This window comes from Arvicanthis niloticus, chromosome X (genome assembly GCF_011762505.2).
Source record: "Arvicanthis niloticus isolate mArvNil1 chromosome X, mArvNil1.pat.X, whole genome shotgun sequence".
In the NCBI taxonomy this organism is placed as follows: domain Eukaryota; kingdom Metazoa; phylum Chordata; class Mammalia; order Rodentia; family Muridae; genus Arvicanthis; species Arvicanthis niloticus.
This window is the reverse complement of record NC_047679.1, coordinates 64278087-64300248: the sequence shown is the minus strand read 5'-3', so window position 1 is coordinate 64300248 and position 22162 is coordinate 64278087. Positions and strand designations below refer to the sequence as shown.

The window sequence follows — 22162 nt, the reverse complement described above, 5'->3', positions numbered from 1 at the left end:
AACTAAAATAAAACCTTTTAAATTCAGATAAAGGGTTTTATATGAACTCCTAAGTCACAATCAACAATAGAAATATAAATTTCTAGTTCACATAAGATAAAGAAGTATTTTTAAAATCATATATATATATGTATATACATATATACATATACATACATATATATATATATGACTAACTCCATGTAAGTGGCTAATAAATATTTAATTTCATCCACAATATAACATCAATTTAAAATTATGCCTATTTATTTGAAGATAATTTTTATAGTGTTAAGGACAGAACCCCAGGCCTTGGACACAGCTCTCTGCCAGGGAACCAAACCTCAGCTCTTCTCTTAGTATTTTCAAATTCATGTTTCCAGCATTATAGAGGCAATGTTACTAAAAGTTGTATCTGTTTAAGATAAACGACTCAAGATTTTGGCATAAGTGTACTTTTGTATTAATTCCTGTAATCAAGCTTACCAACATAGATATAAGCTCGTGTAGCTTCCTTCCTGCCATATGCCCAGGATGAAAACACTTAAGAGCAACTCCCTCTCAAATTTCAAGTACTCAGCATAAACTTATTTACTATGATGGCCTTGCTATAGATAGAACTCACCAACGTTTTTGTCATCTACTATTTGTCCAATATCTTTCAGTATTTACAAACAGCTCCCCTCCCCATTTCCTTCCATTGCAAGCTCCCACCAATCACTATTCTGCAATTTGCTTCTCTGGATTTTAACCTCACTCCACATAAGTGACATAACTCAAAATTTGTCATTCTGTATCAAGCCATTACTGATATGGCCAGGTACCTTATATTAGAATACTTCATACTAAGTGAAATTTATATCCACAAAAGTCTAGGGAGAAATAATTTGAGTAACTTGATCACTGACAAAAGTGAGGTTTTTCAGATGTTATGAGTGTTTTTGCTTAAAACTTTGTGGATCTTTCTCCATTCACTGAAAAAAAAAGACATCAATTAAGTTCTCAAGAGAATAACATTTGTTTTGGGTAGAAAGATAATGTTAGGAGTGATGGCATATGTCTGTGATATCCCACCTGGGATTTCCTAATGTCCATATTAGTCTGGGTTAACTTCTACTATAAGCACTTTCCCTTTGAATATCTTCTGGTTTCTTCTTATTTTTTCTTAATCCTTCCTCATGGTTATGGTATACAACTATTAAGGCTTAATAAAGAACTTTACAAGATTACACTTTTGACAAACTTGTTTTTTAAGCAATATTTTGTTCTTCAAATTAAAAAGTTTTATTGATTTTACTATATACCTACACTTAAAGAATGACACAACATGGGTCCCTATATTCACTGCCCAGTATAGAAAAAAATGAAAGAAATAATAGAGCATGGAAGCAGGTATCATCCTGAGTCAGATAGGGACTGAACATAACTGTCCTCTGAGAGGCTCCACCCAGCAGCCAATGGAAAGAGGTACAGAGACTCACACCCAAACATTAGATGGAGCTCAGGGAGTCTTATGGAAGAGTTGAGAGAAGGGTTGAGGGATCCTAAGAGGACAGGGACTCCACAGAAAGACCAACAGAGTCAACTAATGGGAACCCTTGGGGGCTTCCAGAGAATGAAATCACCAACCAACGAATACACGGGCTGGGCGTATGCCGCCTGCACATATGTAGAAGATGAGCACCTTGATCTTCATGCAGGTCTCCCAACAACTCAAGCAGGGGCTGTCCCTGAGCCTGCTGCCTGCCTGCCTGTGGATTTCGCTCCCCTAAATGAAACCAAACTTTGTCTGGCCTCAGTGGGAGAAAATATGCCTAGTCTCACAGCAACTTGATATGTGTGGGGGTGGAGGCTAGGGGAATGGTGGAATTGAGGGGTGGGTAGTATTAGTATAGGGAGGGTGACATCCAGAGGGAGCCATTCTTTTTGAATGAAGGAGGATTTGCATGAGGGGATACTGGGAGGAGAAGAAAGGCTGATATTGTGTTGTAAAGTGAATAAATAAATAAATAAATATAAAAATTACACAATATGGGGGCCTACATTCACTCCCCAGTATAGAAAAACAAAGAAATAATAGAGTATGGAAGAAGGAATAAACAATGATAAAATTAGCATTTTATTTCTTATATATACAAATAAACTCATATACAGTTGCAGTGTTTTCTCAGAATACATTTCTAGAAGAGAAGTTTCTGGATTAATAATCATACTAATTTTGATTTTAAAATATTATCATATTGCTCTTCAAAAAGCTAGCAACGTATTTCAGCAATTTATACTTCCACCAAAAGCATACTTCTGTTTTCCTGCCCTTTTTACCAACAGAAGAATTATGATTCCTTTGTAAAGTTTTATGAAGCTGAAAGGTAAAAAAAAAAATGACTGCTTCTCTGAAAAATTTTAATTGGCTGAATTAATTATTGGCTCTGGAAAATAAAATGTGAAACTTAAGGTATAATTAGTGCATCTATAGACATGTATGCTTAGTTGTAGGGTGCTTATCTAAGTTACATGAGGCACTGAGTTTGATCCCTAGCACTTAAAAAAACACAAATTCCCCAATATTAAAATGTAAATGGTCTATTAAATTGACATTTATTTAATTGCTGATAAAAACATATAGTATCTTTTGTTAGTCCATTTATGCATCTTATTCTGTGCACTGCCTCTTTGTATACCATTTCTACTTTTTTGACTAATACTCATTTCTATAATTTATTTATAAGTTCTTAATACATTAAGGATGTTAACTTTTGCTGTATATATCACAGTTTTCCAAGTGTTGTCATGTATCTATTAAACTTTGTATAGTATTGTACTTATTTTTATTTTTTTTACTTATTCACTTTATATCCTGCTCCCTGCCTACCTCCTGGTAATCTCCTCCCAAAATCCTTCCTCCCACCTCCTCCCCTTCTCCTCTGAGTGGGTGGGGTGCTCTTGCATTCTCTGCAGGCTAGGAGCATATTCTCCCACTGAGGCCAAGCAAGGCAGCCCAACTAGAACATATTCCATGGTCAGCCAAAAGCTTTTGGGGTAGCACTTTCTCCAGCTGTTCAGGATCCTCATGAAGACCAAGCTGCACATCTGTTACATATATGTTTGGAGGCCTAAGTCCAGCCCATGTATGTTCTTCGGTTGGTAGTTCAACCTGAGAACCCCAAGGGTCCAGGTTAGCTGACTCTGTAGGTCTTCCTATGGAGTCCCTATCCCCTTTGGTGACAGCAAACCTTCCCCTATCCTTTGGTAACAGTCCCCGAGCTCCATCCACTGTTTGGCTGTGGGTATCTGTATCTGTCTGAGTCAGTTGCTTGGAGGAGCTTCTCAGAGGACAATATGCTCCTGTCTGCAAGCATAAAAGAATACGATTAATAGTGTCAGGGATTGGTGCTTGCCCATGGGATGGGTCTCAAGTTGGGCAGGTTTATGATTGGCCAGTCCCTCAGTCTCTACTCCATCCATTGTGCCTGCATTTCTTGTAGACAGGATAATTTTGAGTTGAGAAGTTTTGTGGGTGGATTGGTATCTCTATTGCTCCATTGGGGTTCCTGCCTGGCTACAGTAGGTGGCCTCTTCAGCTTCCATATCCTCAATGCTGTGAGTCACAGCCAAGGTTACCCTCATTGATTCTTATCGCAGGTCTCTGTCTCATCTTGGAGATGCCCCCACCTCCCCACCCTGGTCAGTTGCAGATTTCTATTCATTGTCATGGCCATCTTTATATAGTCAAATACATCATTTTTCCTCTGATGGTTTCAGGATTGTGGTTCAATTAAAATCTAATTTATTTAAAAAAAAAACAATTAAAATATACCTCTCTTTTTCCTCTTATATTTTAAATAGCATTTCATTTTATGGGTAGATCTTTATTCCAGCTACAATTTGTTTATACTTGGTACCTGGTAAAGCTCTTTAGTATCTCACCACATTTTTTAAGTTTTCCTTTGCATACTAATGTGAAGTACGACCATTATGAGATAGCACTTGTTAGTCACAAGTATATAATATGTATTTAACAGAATTTGAGGGCATTTTCTTTTATCTTTTGATCTATGTTATTATTTCTATTGTAGCTTAAAATAGTGACCAATACATGGTAGGTGGACAAAAACCAACAAAAACCAACCACACAAAAGCCAAACAAACAAAAAGGGAGTGTTGAATGAACTTCACATTCTATCCACACCTAAGACTTCTAAAAGAAGAATTGAATTAAAATTCTAGATTTTGGAATGCCTGCCATCATCCAATAATGTTTTCATCTAAAAATAGGCTATCTCTTTAAACATATTTAAGGTTTTCACAAAGTCTATTCACATATAATTGAGATCAGGCAGCAGTTTGTTTTTGTGCACTAAGCTGATTTCACTTAGGTCAGTATCTGCTGGGCACATCTATGTTGTAACGAATACTTTATGGCTGGATAACATATCATTGCATATATGAACCACTATTTCTTTAAAGTCATCTACTAATGCACACTGAGATTTCTTTTTCCAATTTGGGATATTGTGAATACTGATACAAGGAGCACAAAAGTAAAAATCTTATGAAGACATTAATTTCCTCTAAGTATAAACTATTATAAAAGAGAAGTGATTTTACGAGGCTGGAAGAAATAAAGGAAATAATGGTCAAAAGGAATGAATATTCAACTATAAGATGAAGCAATTGTGGGAGTCTAGTATACAACATGAGCATTAACAGATGTGTTAGTTTGATTGTACTAATCACAGAATTAGTGAAGCTCAGTTAGCTTTATAAAGCTTTAAGTTTATATATACATGGTTTTATATATAAAATTTTATATATATATATATATATATGCTTTTAAAAGTTCCATGGGTTTATTCCTACATGCATAACAGTGTCCGAAGACAGGCTACTTGATTAATATTTATATAAGCTAATGATGAAATGCTATAAGAAAAATTGTTTTAAAAAAAAGAATAGTCTTATATTAAGCATTCCTTTATTCTGCAAACTATGTTCTGCATTATCATTTTGGTTTTTGAAATCTGTCAGCTCTCTCTTTCTTAAAAAATACTTATAGTAGATTTCCTATCTGACATTCCTTTAAGAGACTTATCTTAAAGATTTTTAAAATTTATTTTTATTACTTATTTTAATTATTATCATTACTAATGTGTTTGAATGTTTTGCCTGCATATACTTATATGCAGTGTGTGCATGTCTGATTCTTGTGAAAAAGAGGACATCAGTTCCCCTAGAACCAGAATAACAGATGACTGTGAGCTGCCACCTTGTGGATGCTGAGCCTGGGTCCTCTGTAAGAGCATTCTTAACCACCAAGGCATCTCTCTAGCCAAAATGAAATATTTTTTATAGTAAAAGATACTCATAGAATTTTGAATACTGATCACTAGTAGTTACTTTTGAATATAAAATATAATTTTTTCAAAGTTTCATTGTAAAATGTCTTCCATGATAAGTTTCATAACGACAATTTCTCTCTAATATGTCATTTACTGTGACTATATTCATTCCTATTGCCTTCCCTTACCCTCACCCCTTCTTGGAGCCTTCTTCCCTTAGACTCTCTTCTACTTTCATGTCATATATGTGTGTGCATATAATACACATATTTTACTTGTCATATATTTGAATGTATATGTGGTTTTATGCATCAATATACAAATTAGGATCAAGAAATGAGAGAAAGCATTCAATATTTGTCTTTCTTTTGTGTTTGTTTTTTGTTTTTATTTGTTTTTGAGACATGGTTTCTCTGTGTAGTTCTGACTATCCTCAAACACACTTTGTAGACAAGGCTGGCCTTGAACTCAGAGAGCTGCTTTCCTCTGCCTCCCAAGTTCTGGGATTAAAACTGTGCACCACCACTGCCTAGCCAATATTTGTCTTTCTGAGTCTAGTTTATTTCAATTAATATAATGACCTCCATTGTAAATTGATTCATAGCTTTAAGACTGTTTTTTCTCTGCAAGATTCTACACCAGTTTCTCTTGAAACTAAACAACTTAAGTACAACAAAATGTGAGCTAAAATTGTTTCTAGAAAATTTGGTTAAATGCATTATAAAGTTTTGAAGCTGAATGTTTAAAATATAACTTCTTTGAGATTAGCAGTTAAAAAGCTGGGAGACATAGATAAAAATTCTAGGTAGACTCTGCAACCATGTTTTTTCAATGATTTAAAATATTTTCCCACTATTTGAAAGAAACTTAATAAAAAATTGAAATGTAATTATAAAAAGATGTCAAAAATCTTTTTAAAAACCTAATACTCAGTGAACAATCTTTCTTTAAAATAGAGAAAAGGGAATGAGGCTAGAGGCAGTGGTTTAGTAGTAAAGAGCGTGCTTTGCAAGCATGAGAACCTTAGTTCAATGCCAAGAACCAACATAAAACATCAGCTCCGACAGTGTCTACTTATAACTCCAGTTCTGGAGAAGCAGGAACATGACAATCCCTACAACTAACTGGCAAGGCAATCTAGTTGGTGAGCTTCAGGGCAATGAGAGACCCTACCTCAAAGGAGGTGGATAGTGTTCTTGAGGATGGTACTCAAGTCTGCCCTCCAGTCTACATGCACATTATATATCTATTATATATGTATTTTAGATATATACTGCTTTCAATTTTTCAGGCAATTGCTAGGTACCAGTCCTGAAAATATGAAATAAGCTGGGTTTTATTACATACACACTTTCCATACAATTTTAGATAGTATAGGGGTCAGAGACTTTCTGAATCCTATCGTGGATCTTATATTAAGAAGCCATGTTGTATATATTTATTTCTCTATCTATCTATCTATCTATCTATCTATCTTCTAATCCAACAAAATTATATACAATACACTTAAGAGTCAAAAAAGCAAGGAATTCAATTCCAGAAATTTCAGTGATTTATTATAGATTAAATTTAGAATTTAATATTAAAATTCAACAATTATTTTCCTTTGTTAAAGTAAAATTGTAAAAGTTTCCTTTGTTAATACAAAATTAAATTTAACACTTTTTAATTTAAAATGATATATGCTATGCCATTTGAGCATATTCTCCCACTGACAATTATTCTTATCTATATATTTACTCATATATTTTTCTAATTCTATGTAATCATGTAAAGATCACTAGAAGAATATTCCAAGAGATTTGACACTGACATTTTTATAGATGGAAGCATATTTCAGTGGTTATATTTCTTACAGCCTAAGCTTTTCTACTTTTACGTAATGCTTGTATTTAAGAATTCTCTCTCTCTCCCTCTCTTTGACACACACACACACACACACACACACACACACACAGCAAGAGGAAGAGAGGAAGAGAGGGAGGGAGGGAGGGCGGGAGGGAGGGAGGGAGCGAGGGAGAGAGAGAGAGAGAGAGAGAGAGAGAGAGAGAGAGAGATATTATTGTAGAGAGAAAAAGAGCAGAATCAGTGGCTGCAGTATCCAGTGGGAACAGAAACAGAAAAGTAGGCCACCTAAAAGCTAAGTGACTAGATAAGGCAGTCCCTGGGAAGACTCATTGGGCCACTACTTGCTTATCAGGAAATGAAAACAATAGAAAGGTTAAGTAAAATGAGCTCAAGTTTTCTTTCAGTATCAACATTAATTTGAGTGGCTAATTCTCATGTAAATTCATAGGAAGGAGTCTTTTAAAACAAATTCATCACTTTATTCAGCAATTTTCTCAAGTATAACTAGATTTAATGAATAATGTTCTTTTCCTGTTATAAGCTTTTATAGCTTCATCATATTACAAACTGCAGAGTTCATAATATCCTTGACATTCCAAAATATTGAATAAAGTAGTTTTATCTACATCAACAATTAAAGAGATGTAGTATTGAGAATACAAGTACAGAAGGTCCTCGTAACAATATTTCAGTATGAATGGGAATATTAAATGTTGATAACTAAGGGCAGAAAAGCAGAAAAACTGGCATGCTACAAATCTCTGCTTCTGAATCTTACTGTGTGATGAAAACACAAGGCCTGAGGACCTAGTTATGGCTTGACTAGCATTGTGCGTGGGGCTCTGGGACTATCACTGCAAAATGAAAAAAAATCAATGGAAACTGTTCAAATTATTAGGAGAATTTTAAATTTGCAGCAATTATAATGAGCTGGAAGTTGTTTTTTTTGGTTCCAATGGTTTCAAAATTCACCTTTTGTATGTATTTTTTAATCTCAGAAGTCTCTGCAATGTATTATTTGGATGCTTGTTGTTAATCTTCTGAGCTGAGCAGCTGTCAGCAGGTATAATTTTCTGCTATTAAAAAACAAAAAAAATCCTGAATTTTAATAGTTCAACCATGAAGCAGTAGTTCTCCCTGTAAATTCTACTTCTGTCACTAAACTTGATCCATCAACCTGCTTTTATATTGCTGAACTACAGCTAAACAAATTCATCCTATTTATTTGTGATGATCATGAAATTAAGAATGGCATTTTCCATGTCAAAATGCTAATGTAATTTTGCTAACCTAAGAGTTGATTCCAACTACATGCCTCTGAAAAATCAAATGTTTAAGGTGTTGTATGACATTTAAATATTGTCACACTGGAAATTTAAACAAACACAAATACTTTTCTCATTTAAAAAGAACTTACCTTTGCAATTATTACTGACTGAGCTGGGTAGCAAACAGTTGCTCCTAATGTGGCCAATCCTAGTGGATAAGCAATCTTCTTAAACCTAGAACCTATGAAATTCAAACAAATGGTTCACTTCAAATACATACCACCAGAGATTTGATGTTTTAATACTGTAGATTTTTCTTCACTCCTCTTTATCACCCTATGTTCAATTGTTCTTTAGTTAGCAGTATCAATCAAGATGGTTCCTAAAATGCCCTTAAGGCTCTCAATTCAATTAATGTCCCTTAGCTATCATGTCCAATTTAAGAAAAATGTTCTAAATCTAATACTAATAATTATCTACACAAAGAAATTAGTAATTATCTTCTTTTTTAAAAGATTATTTTTCATGTCCTAAGAAACTTAAAACTATAATTATATTTTTCAAATACCTAACAAAGCATGATAGCAGAGAATTAATCAACTACTGTGTTTGTCAAAGCAGGTTAAAGTGAAATGGACTCTCTTCTATATGCCCTTTTTGATTAACACTTAGAAAGGTGAAGGACCCAACTAACCAATCAGCTAAGGACCTCAGAAGGTACATAACTCCTCATGTCACTGATTCAGAATACTGAAGTAATACTAATTGCAATTAGCTTGACATAATTAATTCATTTTCAAAAGTGCCTTGACTAAGCATCTAAGAGTCATTTTCATATCATTTTTTGACAGCAAAATCTCTTTTAAAAAAATACCAAAGAGAATCTTCCTAGGAACTTCCTAGGTTCTCACTAGGAGCCTGTCAACTTGAAATTGCTCTGATTAACCTGGGTATAAGGAGTTCTGTATCAAGCCTGTCACATAGCTTTACTCTCACATTCACTCCCCCTAAACACTTCCACAGAGGCAGAACAACGCTATAGGGAGTGGGGAACATAGCACTCTCACCAAACACTTAGACCTATAAGACCACTGATTCCAAATAATATGCATCTTAAATATCTGTCTAGGTATGCTGCACTTTGAATGAGATTAAAAAATCAGATATATTTTCCTGCCAACAGGAGTAAGAACTGTTAACTCTTTCAAACAGCTTGTTGACACCTAGTTTAAAAAGGAAATAGCAATATATCAAGGTGAAAAAAATACCTGATAATGTTTGCTGGTGATTTTGAAGTTTGTGATATGTTGTTACAAATCTTATCTTTTTCTTCTGTCTGGTTTAATTATTTGTAAAGGAGCCTGTTAAAGTCAGGTCTACAATAGCCTGAACTTGGAGAAGGTAGGTAAGGAAGAAAGTATGTGGTATGGAGAAAGTAAGTTGGAGTTATTAAAGCATATCTAAACCCGAATCTCAGCTCTGTTCCTTCCTCCTCATTTAGTTTTGTTTAGTTCTTTTTGTTTATTTGGTTGGTTGGTTGGTTGGTTGGTTGGTTGGTTGGTTGGTTGGTTGGTTTTGAGGCAGGGTTTATTTTCTCTGTGTAGTCCTGGCTATCCTGGAACTCACTCTGTTGACCAGGCTGACCTCAAACTCACAGAGATCCACCTGCCTTTGTCTCCTGAGTGCTGTGATTAAAGGTGTGTGGTGTGCACCACTATCGTCTGGCTCTTTATTTAGTTCTTGATTTAACAATCCCAATATGTCAGGATTAGAAAGAATCTCTTAACTCATCAAAAATTCCGTTAATTATGGTGATATGTGACATTTTTCTTTGATGAACTATTAGAAAAAATAATATTTACTCTTTCTTTAACTGTATATAAAAATCATTCTGAAAACTCCATTCCTATCTGATAAAAGTTGATTTCAACTACTTTGGTCAGGTTGAAACCAAAACTTAATCAGATTTTATCTGAGGTACAGCATGTCTTCTTCAAATCTTTAACACTGCATACAGTGTTAGAATAGCATAATTGAGGAAAACAGTTTTGAGTGGTTAGTGTATATCTTTATACTAACATAATTCTCAAGATTCTTTTGGTAGTATGAATTTCAAAACCAATGTTACATGTGGCAATAGCTCAAAATATTACGACATGACACTGAACAGTGTTCCTTTGTGGAGGAGCTGTGCCATTGATTCCTTTATTCATTTACTTAGAGAAATACTTAGCCTGTTTCCAGCTTTTTATGGTTACTTACAATTGCTACAAGCATTTGTGTATGGCTGTCTCATTTCTCTAGACTCATAGGGTTTCTATTGTTGCAGCAAAACACCATGACCAAAAAAGCAAGTTGGGGAGGAAAGGGTTTATTTGGCTTACACTTCCACATCACTGTTCATCATTAAAGGAAGTCAGGGCAGAAACTCAAACAGGTCAGGAACCTGGAGGCAGGAGCTGATGTCACTGGGGGGGGGGGGTGGCGGGGAGGGAGGGCTTCTCATTCTACATGCTTGTTCTACATGGCTTGTTTGGCCTGCTTTCTTATAGAACCCAGGGCCACCTACATTGTGCTGCCCGAACTTATCAATTACTACTTAAAAGAATGCCTTACAGTTGAATCTTAAATGGAGGTATTTTCTCAACTGAGGTTCCCTCCTTTCAGGTGACGTTAGCTTTTGTCAAGTTGACACAAGATTAGCCAGCACATCTAGGGTAACTAAATACTTTGGAATGTCACCCCTAAGTTGCTTGATATGTGTATGGTTAACTTTAAGAGAATTCATCAAACTCTTTTCCAGAACTCTTATATCACTTTGCAATTTTACCAACAGAATAAAAGAATTTCAGTTGTTCACCAATCTTTACTACAGTTAGTATAGTCAAGCTTAACCTTTAAATATAAGTATGGTACAGTCTGAAACATTTTTACACTAATTCAATCTGATAGTATCCATTAAATGTCATGAAGGTAAAACTCAGAATATAATAGCAGTGAAAGAGAAAATATATCTTAAATGCCTACCTTTTCTTGCTGAAACCAAACCTGCCAGTCCCGAAGCTGTAATCACTCCCATTTTGGGAAGAAAATCTTGAGGAGGATTCTTCAGATAGACATATGCATCTGAAGAGGCCATTTAAGAAGGAATAAGAATTACTACAATTGAACATTCTCTTCAGTGTAATAAAAGCTAGAGATTAGTATATTAATAGCAAACAATATAATAATAGTGGTAGTTCAAATACTCTTCAAGTAATTTATACAGAAAATTGATATGGATAGCAACTTAAAACCTTTGTTATAATACTAACTACAAAATCAAATTTACCTTCCATAGATCATTTAGTACTTATATTCTTTATGATATACACTATTATTATTAGTTTTTATTATTGTTAAAAGAGCTATGGTGCTAAAAAGTACAGCTTAAATATGGTTACCATAAAAAAAAGTCCAAATTGTATATGTTTTACATCCCTACAATGAATCCTTTCTGCTGTTACCTGTTTAAACATTGGTAAAAATCAGCAAGAATTAAGGATATAATGAAATTTTGAAATTAAATTTCTTGTCACTATCTCCCACAAACCTCACAGTAGGCATTGGTTAAAAGCAAAGATCAAGATGAGAGGTGAAAATAGTCAAAAAACATATAAAGCATAATTAAAAGTACAGATGCTTCAGTGTTTTATACATTTAAATTGTTTCCAGCTCTAAAATTAAACTTTTCTATCATAGTTATTGATGAAAATCACATACATAATTATGGTCCTCAAGATTGATGAGGGATAGCTGGGTATATTGGTGCATATATTAACCCAGCACTTGGAATGATAAGACAGGAAGATAAAGACAGAAATCAGAGTTCTAGGTTCAACTAAGCTACAAAAATATTAATAAATATATTAAATCTTAATGTAATTAAATAATATTTCAAATAAACTATATTAAATTTATGAAGATACCTAAAATTTTAGCTTATATTTCTTTCTGTTTTCCATACATGTTTATTTTGCCAACTGTTCTAGGCAAGGAATATCAGGAAGCAATGTCTGCTGCCAAATACCATTAAGAAGCTAAAGTGCAATTACTTTTCAACATTAGCTAAGACAGTTCCAAGATGTGTGATTCTATGTAATTTCCCAGCAATTGATAGAAAAGCATAATGTATTTTAACAGATAATAACACTTATTTAAACCAATTAGCAAATGAGGGGATACATTTTACCTTATACTTTTTAAATATACAATGTGGACTTTCTGTTAAAAGTGGTTTGAGTTTGAATCTGGTCATTGCCTCTTAGGAGTATACTTGCTTATTTGGGAACCTAGTTAAACTTTCTAAACGTTACTTTCCTAATCTATAAAAGAGAAATCTGTAGCTACAATAGCAACACTCAGCAATGTGACAAAGCCTTAGCATATAATAAATTGTGAAGGAAACAGTACATACTATTGCTTTGTTATTATTAAAAATAAAGAACAGCTCTATCTCCTACATCAGTATAATCATAGTAATGGGTAATATACTATGTTTATATTCTTGAATTGTAAACAAGTCAACTTAAAACCATAATATATTTCTAATTATAGATGGTTTACTCACCTACCTTTTCCAAATTGTACTGTATCCACAACCCCATTCCTCATAAAGAGATAAATGCCCTTATGCAAAAAAAAAAAAAAAAGGGTATACAAAAAGAGATGTGAATTTTTGAAGGGTTAATCAGTATAGCTCTGAGACTACATTTAGCTGGTGATTTAGTGTTACATTAAAATCCGAAGCCAGATTTTTCTGTTTATTTGATAGGAGTATACTTGCTTACTGCATTGTTCCATCATCTCTTGTTTTCCATTTCACTTAACACAGTAATTCTGGTGTATTATTTTCCTCATAGAAGTGGGTAATGTAATACCTTTAAAATAATCAGTGATTTCACAGAAAAGATACTGAAAATTTTATAAAGATTTATCATCTTACTTTATAATGGCCTGGAAAAAAGGAAATGGATCGTCAATAAATCATGAAGAGAGGTATATATCAGCACACACACAAAACCATCTGACTAATAAGAATGCAATAGCAACGGCATAATGATTTGTAGAGAAAGAACAAAAACAGAAAAGCCTAATGAAAAGCACTTTATCTCTTCCCTTTATCTTATCGTACAATTAGAATGAGACAAAATAAATGAGCCATTTATTTTCAAATAGTAACATAAATTCTTCATAAATCAAGATTATATTAACACACACTGAAGGGATTAAAGCTTTAAAGCAATGGGTTTTTCTGTTTACCTATTTCTGACATACTTGAATGCCAAGATACTATTATATTCATTGAGTGATGGATGTTATCTCACTTAGAGGAAATATGAGTGATTTTCTCAGAATCTTGCTGATTATTCCATGCTCAATTCTATGTACAAGCTAGAAAACACAATCTAGACATATGACCTCCTTATATATGAAACCATGAGATGGAAACAAAGTAACAGCTATTTTCAATGCAGAAAAACAGAAACAATTATATTAGATGGGAATCAAAGTAAATTATTGAGATGTCTTGATCTATTAATGCTATCTCAGTTTAAGAGTGATCAGACGTTTACCATGGCTTAAAGCTCTACAAGCTGGCATAAAGCAAAGTGCCACTGGGACATTTCTCTTGGAGAACTGTCTTAGAAAACATTACCTGCAAGTGAGTTGTTTGAACCATTTAAGCATTAAGGAAGAAAACTAACTGGTCTTTGAACAAATTTTCCTTAACTGTATTTAATAATTCCTTTTTACCACTTGGGGGCACTGCTACATCAATTTCAACTGCTAAAGCAAAGCGTAGGCTAGCAGCATGTATTGAATTCGCACGCCATGAAACTACTTTTCACAAAGAAGTCATTTAAATCAGGCTTTTTTGAGGAATAGATTGCGTATTTAGGAGAAAATTAGAGAGGAAAAGTTGTTTACATTGAAGATGAAATGCATTTGAAAGTGCCCTTCATCAACCTATTTGCTTCAGAATATTAACAAAATAAAATGTTCTTTCAGTCTTAAATTGGGTGATAGTTACAATAGCAATTTAAAGATCTCTCAGGAACAATTACCTCACTGAAGACACATCTGAGTACACTATAGAAAATGAGGTCTCAAGAGACCTAAGTCTGAATCATCTAGCACTTGTCATGTAGCCTGAGGGGCATGACTCAGACCATAATTAAGATATTTCCCACAGACATCACATAAAGGGTGACTAGCACAACCTGTACCCTGGAATTGTATGACAAACACAAACTTTCAAAAATAACTCCACATCACATCTTTGAAATATCACAGGGACTGATCAGAGTTCACTGATTAGATATTTCACCTTAAGGATGCTATTATTTTATAAATTTATTGGGAATTTTCTTGATGATAATGATTACTGTGAATGTATGTGTGCATGCGTGTATGCTTGTATGTGTGTCTGTGTGTGTGTGTGTGTGTGTGCGTGTGTGTGTGCGAAGTCAAGCAGAGTACAACTTTGTGAAATCATTTCTCTCTTTCTTCCTTTCATGGATTCTAGGGCTAAAACTCAGGTCATCGGGCTTACATTTCAAATGTCTTTATTCACTGAGCCATCTCACCAGCTTCAAAAATTTCTTTTTAAAATGAATAGATTAGAATTATATATGACAGGGAATTTTCATCTCTGAATCTTAACAACATGGTCACCTAAAAAAGACCTTCACAATGATACCACCAGGTGACATTCCAACTAGGATGAAAAAATCTCACAAAGTCCAATCCTAGATAAAAAGCCACAGGCAATTAATTCATGGTTTCTAAGAGAAGGGAAATCAGTGATCTCTAGAAACAAACTCCTGATAGGTTAGTCAATGTCAAGTAGTCAACCCTGAACAAATATACATATGGACAAGACTAAATGGACTCAGCAGTGTGTGTGTGTGTGTGTGTGTTTATCAATAGTAAATAAGGGGTCTTAAAACTGATAGGCAACGAAGGGAACACAAGAGGATGTGGAAGATGGGAGAAGTTGGAGTGGAAATGTCAATACAATACTCATGTAGTGGTCTAAATACGGTGCTCATGTATGAAATTATAGAAAAATAATAAAATAAGTGTTAAAATTACACAAAGGTTTATAATCAGGCTACATTTGTTGGTGGAATAAAACCCGATTATTACTTCAGTATTAGAAAAATATTGGTATCATTATTACTAAGACCTTCATAGTAATGATATTGACTATACACAACTAAATTTATATGGTGATGCTAACAGAACATCAGTGTGCTATCAGCTTCCACCTCGGTCAACAATTTCAGTTGAGTCTAGTCATGCAGCCACCCTTGACAAGATACAAATTAAGCTGTTTTGACCTCTCTAGAACAGCTCATTTGCCTGATGAATGCCACAGAGTAGCCTCAGACAATGTCACATGAACAGAAGAATCACCTGTTTGAATTCTCATCACATTCCTAGCCTCAAAATAATAGGAATGTACAATGTTTAGTATTTTAAGCTAAATTTTAAAGTAGTTTCTTCTCTTTTCAAAAAAAAAAATGCATCTATGACTCAAGACCTAGCCCAAATGTCATCATAGGGGCATCATCCAGCAACAGGGGGAGCAGATGCAGAGACCTACATCAAGGCACTGTAGGAGGCAGAGGGATCAGGGATAGCACAAGAACATAGCCCATAGAATCAACTAACCAGGGCTCATAGGGGCCCACAGAGACTAACTGACAGTCAGGGAGCCTGTATGGGTCTGATATCAGTTCTCTGCATTTTTGTCATGGTTATATAGCTTGGTGTTCTTATGGGACTCCTAACATTGAGAGCTAGGGTTCTCTGATTCTTTGGCCTGCTCTTAAGACCTTTTTCCTCCTACTTTATTGCCTAGTCTGGCCTGCATATGAGGGTTTGTGCCCAGTCTTATTGTATCTTGCTAGGCCATGTTCAGTGGATATCCCTGGGAGGCCTGCTGGGTTTTTGTTTGTTTGTTTGTTTGAGGGGAAACAGAGAAGTTGCTCTGGAGAGAGGGGATGTAGGGAGAGGAGAGACTAGGAGAAGTAGAGGGAAGAGAAACTGCAGTTGGGATGCAATGTATAAGAATAAAAGTTTTTTTTTTAAACCCACATTTATGACTACCTAAAACATTTAATAAATAAACACTGATATTTAACTACTATCAAAATAGACTTACCTTGCACCAGCCAATATAATAAGCAGTTGTTGTACGGATGGATGCAAAGCCCCTTTGTAGATTACCAGGTTGTTCTTCAATATATTTAGAATGGAGAGGTGGTGCAGTATATATGGGGAGCTGGGGGTAGAAGAAAAGTTCATGTAAAAAACTGGGCTGCCTCCTCCACCAGTGTCATTGACTTTCCTTCTAAAAACAGCTAAAATTGTTTATAGAATCCAAACTATAGATATGATATGATAAACTGAGCATAGAAACTTTTAGGAGGACAGAATCATGTGATGTCACATATAGTATGACTCAGTGGATTGTTCTGCATTTTACTTATATGACATGGCTTCACTATATATTCCAAGCTACTATAGCTCAAGATACTAAAATGGCCTGAAACTCATGATCTCACACCTCTTTTTCCTGAGCACTAGGATTGCAGATGTGGATCTATACACATTAGTTTTAATACTACACATTTTTAATTAAATTTTGTTTACTTAATTGTGTGTGTGTGCATGCAAAATTATGCACATATATGTTGTGGTGTGCATACAGAGAACAACTTGTAGGGGCTGGTTTTCTCTATTCACCCTATGGCTTTCCAGTGACTTGTCATTAGCTTGGTGGTGAGGCCCTTATCTTAGCATTTCTATTGCTGGGATGAAACAACATGACCAAAGGCAAGTGAGAAAAGGATTTATTTGGCTTAAGCTTCCACATTGTAGTCTATCACTAAAGGAAGTCAGGACAGGAAATCAACCAGGGTAGGAACCTGGAGGCAGGAGATGATAGGCCATGGAAAAGTGCTCCTTAACTGGCTTGCTCCTCGTGCTTACTAAGTGTGTTTTCTTAGAGAGCCCAGGACAACCAGCCCAGGAATGGCACCACCTACAATGGGCTGGTCCAGCCCCTAATCAATCGCTAATTAAGAAAATGCCTTACAGCCTGTTCTTATGAAGACTTTTTTTTCAATTGAGTTCCCCTTTTCAATTAACTCTAGCATGTATCAAGTTGACATAAAACTAGCCAGTACAGACTTTTAGCTTCTAAGCCATCTCACCAGCCCTTAATCCTATAAAAAATTTAACTGTAAAGATCTGGAAACAATTCAAATATTCATCAAGGGAAGAGTAGACAATTAAATTGGGTTATGTTCATGCAACAAAACATGATAAATTAGTGCTAAATACAAAAAATTACACTGCTGGGAATGATATATTATATTATATTATATTATATTAGGATTAGATATTATATGCCTTTAATCTCATCACTCAGAAGGCAGAGGCAGGAAGACCTCTGCTAGTCTGAAGCCAATGTAATCTAAACAGTGAGTTCCAAGCCAGCTGGAACTACATAGTGAGACCTTGCCTCAATAAAATAAAAAATAAAAATCAATTATAGTCACATACAAAATTCAGGATGAATTTAAAAAAACGACTACTAAGCCAAAAGGCTAAGATGTAGAAAATTACATACAAGTATGTCCCACAAATATGCAATTCAAACATGTATAAACACCAAAATTGGTTAACAAAACAGATAGATAAGGTATCAAAGTGTTTTTGTTTGTTTTGTTTTTTAATTAATTAATTTTATCCCAAATGTTGTCCCCCAATTCCCCCTTGCAGAGTTCCTCCCCCTCCCCTTCACATCTGAGAAGTCAGCCCTACCCCCACCCCCACCCCAGTATTCCCCTACCCTGGTGCATCACATCTCTGCAGGATTAGGCAGGCATATCCTCTCCCACTGAGGACAGAAGTGGCAGCCCTCTACTAAATATGTGTCAGGGGCCAATGATCAGCCTGGGAGCTCTCGGGAATCCAGGTTAGTTGACTAACCTGGGTTTTTGTTTTATTTTTTAAGGAAATTATGGAGCTGGAGAAATGGCTCAGCAGTTAAGAGCACTGGCTACTCTTTCAAAGCATCCAAGTTCAATTCCCAGCAGCCACACAGAAGCTTCCAAATGCCTCTCCCTCCTGTTCTGACCCCCACAAATGACAATGAAACAAGTCAAATTTATGACATCAAGGAATTTAGCAAGTTACAGAGATATTTATGGCTTAACCAAGCTGTCTGCTCATTATATTCCCCAATTTCCAATTTTATTAAACACTGGTCTTAGTTTTGTGAGGTAGGAGATGAAACTTAGGTTTCTACATGAGGAATATCCCCAACACTTATTTAAGTGGGCCAGGCTCTAGCATAGGAATCAGGATCTTCCTGTCTCTGCCTTCCAGGTTAGCTCATTAAATATTCTAGTTCTGTCCTCCAGCCACACTAAAATTTATTGATTACAATTTTATACACCAGTATATATTAGACTAACAGTTTAAAAATGTCTTCATTTATAATCTACTGTAAGCAAAATTGTATGTCCACAGTTTCTTAGGAAGAGGTCAGAATGGTTATAAACTAGTGTTTAAAATTATTTACCTTCTTCAGTATGGATACTCAAGAACAACTGAAAGAATATAATAGAATTGCAACTCTACTGTGAAATTTTTAAAGGCCAGCAAATAGGATATCACTGTATATCTTATGGAGAGAACATTCTCACTATGCTTTGGAGGCCTTGGACTTAAAAACCACTTATTATATTCAATGTGTTTGTATCTAGTTAGAAATTGTGGTTAAATTAAGCTTTAAAATCACTTTTAAAATAGAATTAAAGGAACTAGAACTCACAAGTCTGTATTTTTTTCTTGGTTAAAAAAGTAAGCAAATGACAACAAAAATAAGTCAAATACATGATATTCAGGAATTTAGAAAAGACATTTCTAGGGACATTTATGGCTTGGACAGTCATTATAGTGGTGCACAAATTTCTTGGCTAAAGACAGTTATCTCATGGCCCTGAAAAGTTTTCTATTCAAGAAGGCTTTAATTATGTTCACAAAATGGCACTCAATAAAGCATGAGTATATTGATCCTTTTGAAATGGATGTTTAACAAGAAAAAGTTGAGCTAAGGATTTTTACTCAGCTAGAAACTTAACAAAATTAAAATGACCAAAATACCTCATTCACAAAGTATTCTGATATGTAAGCAATTGTATTAATAAATTGGTTTAAACAGAGGTATTGTTCACATTACACAATAAAAGTACATTGACATTCTGCAAGTACATTACATTCTCATTCTTTTGACAACTGAAATCCCTCAAAAGTAGATCCTGAGTGTTTTTTTTACATATTTCCTAGCATATAGCTAGCAAGCAGACTTGTTTAACAAATAAATGAATTCATTATAATTAAAATGTACTTGGGAATTCTGTATGCTCTATAACATAGTAAAAACATACTAATTAATTTCAAAATTCAAAAGTATGAGTATTTCTAGATAAGGTGACACACTGAAATGATGCTCTATAACTTCGTGAAGGATAACTGTCAGAAAAAGAAAAGGCAGATTAAAATTCCAAATAAAGAAAGAAAGAGCATGAGAAATTCTCAAAGTCACATGCTGGTTAGTTGTTTTTTCTCAAACTTGCCACATACTAGAGTTATCTGGGATGTGGTGGTTTGAATATGTTTGGCCCAGGGAGAGGAGGGATAGCCTTGGAGTAGGTGTGCCACTGTGGGCCTGGGCTTTAATACCCTCTTCCTACTTGCCAGGAAACTAGTCTTTTCCTGTCTGCCTTTGGATGAAGAGGTAGAACTCTCAGCTCCTCTTGCACCACGCCTGCCTGGATGCTGCCATGCTCCTATCTTGATGATAATGGACTGAACCTCTGAACCTGTAAAGCAGCTCCAATGAAATACTGTCCTTGTAAGACTTGCCTTGGTCATGGTGTCGGTTCATAGCAATAAAACCCCAACTAAGACAAAAGTTGGTACCAGGGCCTGGGGTACTGCTGTGATAGGCCCAACCATGCTTTTATTTGGCAGAATGTGGATTTGGGGACTTTGGATTTGGAAAGCAGTGGAATGCTTTATGTGGGGCTTAATGAACTATCCTAGTAAGAATATGGAAGACTTTGTTGTGAGAGACCAAACCTATTCCATCTTGGGCCCAGCCTCTCTATCTTGAACAACAACAACAGCCTGAGAACTTGACCTACAGCAAAACCCAAGCTGCACCCAAGTACCAGGAAGGACACTACAACTTGTCCTTGGCCCATAACCCAGAGTTACTCCCTAGCTACTTCCTAGCAACAGTTAATCAAAGATTAGTCTAATTGTTTCAGATATACTTTCAGACCTTTGTGATTTTATATGGTCTTGCTTCAAGCCACCTATTGGCTTATAGTCATTCTATTAGATGCTTGCCAGACTGGACACCCTCTCACTTGCTCCTATTTTCCCATAAAAACTTGTCCTGCTAAGGGTTTGAGGCTGCTCCACCTTCTCTTCCTGTCCTGCTGTATCAGGGTTGCCTTGGAGAAGAGCCCAAGCCTGAGCTTATAATAAAGAGACCCTAATGCTATTATTGGAAACTGCTCCATAGTGGCCCTTTGGGCTTCACGAACACTTCTGAGCACAACATTTTGGTGCATTGCCTGGAAATTCTACAACCACCAGGACCTAACCCAGATGGTCTTAATACCTGTAATGTCTGAGTCTGTGAGTGTCTGTCCATGTGTTTATCTAGACTGTCTGTCTAAGTGTTCATGCAGTGCCACAATAATTCTGTTCTGAATAATTCTGTAATTCTGTTCTGAAAGGGCCTAAAAATCTGTATTTCATGGCAAGAAACAACAAAAGCAGATGTGGAATCCTCCTGCAGTGGATGTGCTGGTAAGTTGTAGCCACAGGGACTTAGGAGACATTTCAAAGTTCCTGGGAGACTGACTGCCCATGGAGTTAATTTCTGGGAAAGATGGAGCAGACATGGAACCTGGCTAGGGGATGTGGAGCCCTGCAACATGCAGTCCCGGTTATTTTCACTTCTCGCTAGCTGTCTGCTCTGTGTGTGTCACTTTAAAGAACTGTCCACTCTGTTTTCTGTTTCTTGTTATGGGGTGAATTTGACTTCAGGATTGCAGATGTTGAGTCTAGAGGACCTGCCTTCTTGGCTTTAACTTTTTCTCCCAGATAACAGGCATGAGTTTTTGCCTTGGTTAGCAAAATGTCCAAGGGTACGAAGGAGGAGACACCAGATCACCTCTCTCCTGCACTATCCGTCTCCTGGTCCTCCACGAAGAAGTGAAGGAAGATGTTATTTTTCACCCCCATATTATTCAAGCCCTCAAGTAGAATGGCAGTAGCCCCAAGCAGCCCTGTCTTCTGAGCCTGAGTCTGTCATCGTACCCTAGCACCCAGCAGGGCCAGTTAGTGATCAAGGAAACCAACCTCATCACTATTGGCTCTTTGCTACTAGTGACCTTTTTATTCTGGAGAACACAGAACTCCCCCCTTTTCAGACAACCCTTGAGATTTAATTAATCATTTAGAGACAGTCCTTTTCACCCACCAGCCCACTTGAGATGATTACGAAGAGCTCTTGAAGGTTCGCTTCACCACAGATGTAGGCCAGAAAACCTGGTTCTTGGCCCCACAGGGGAATCTACCTAGATTAGG

At 35.7% G+C, this 22162-nt stretch overlaps 1 protein-coding gene across 4 annotated transcripts in view; it reads right to left on the bottom strand.

The window, feature by feature from the left end:
* Apool (apolipoprotein O like) overlaps positions 1 to 22162 on the bottom strand; it is a 75289-nt gene that overhangs the window by 16535 nt on the left and 36592 nt on the right. For all 4 annotated transcript variants that reach the window (XM_034484751.2, XM_034484750.2, XM_076918921.1 and 1 more), the window contains 4 exons: positions 16647 to 16766; positions 13048 to 13102; positions 11462 to 11560; positions 8584 to 8675 (listed from right to left, as the gene is read on the bottom strand). In XM_034484751.2, the coding sequence (XP_034340642.1) occupies positions 8584 to 8675; positions 11462 to 11560; positions 13048 to 13102; positions 16647 to 16766 (366 nt within the window). The remainder of the gene's footprint in view (positions 1 to 8583; positions 8676 to 11461; positions 11561 to 13047; positions 13103 to 16646; positions 16767 to 22162) is intronic.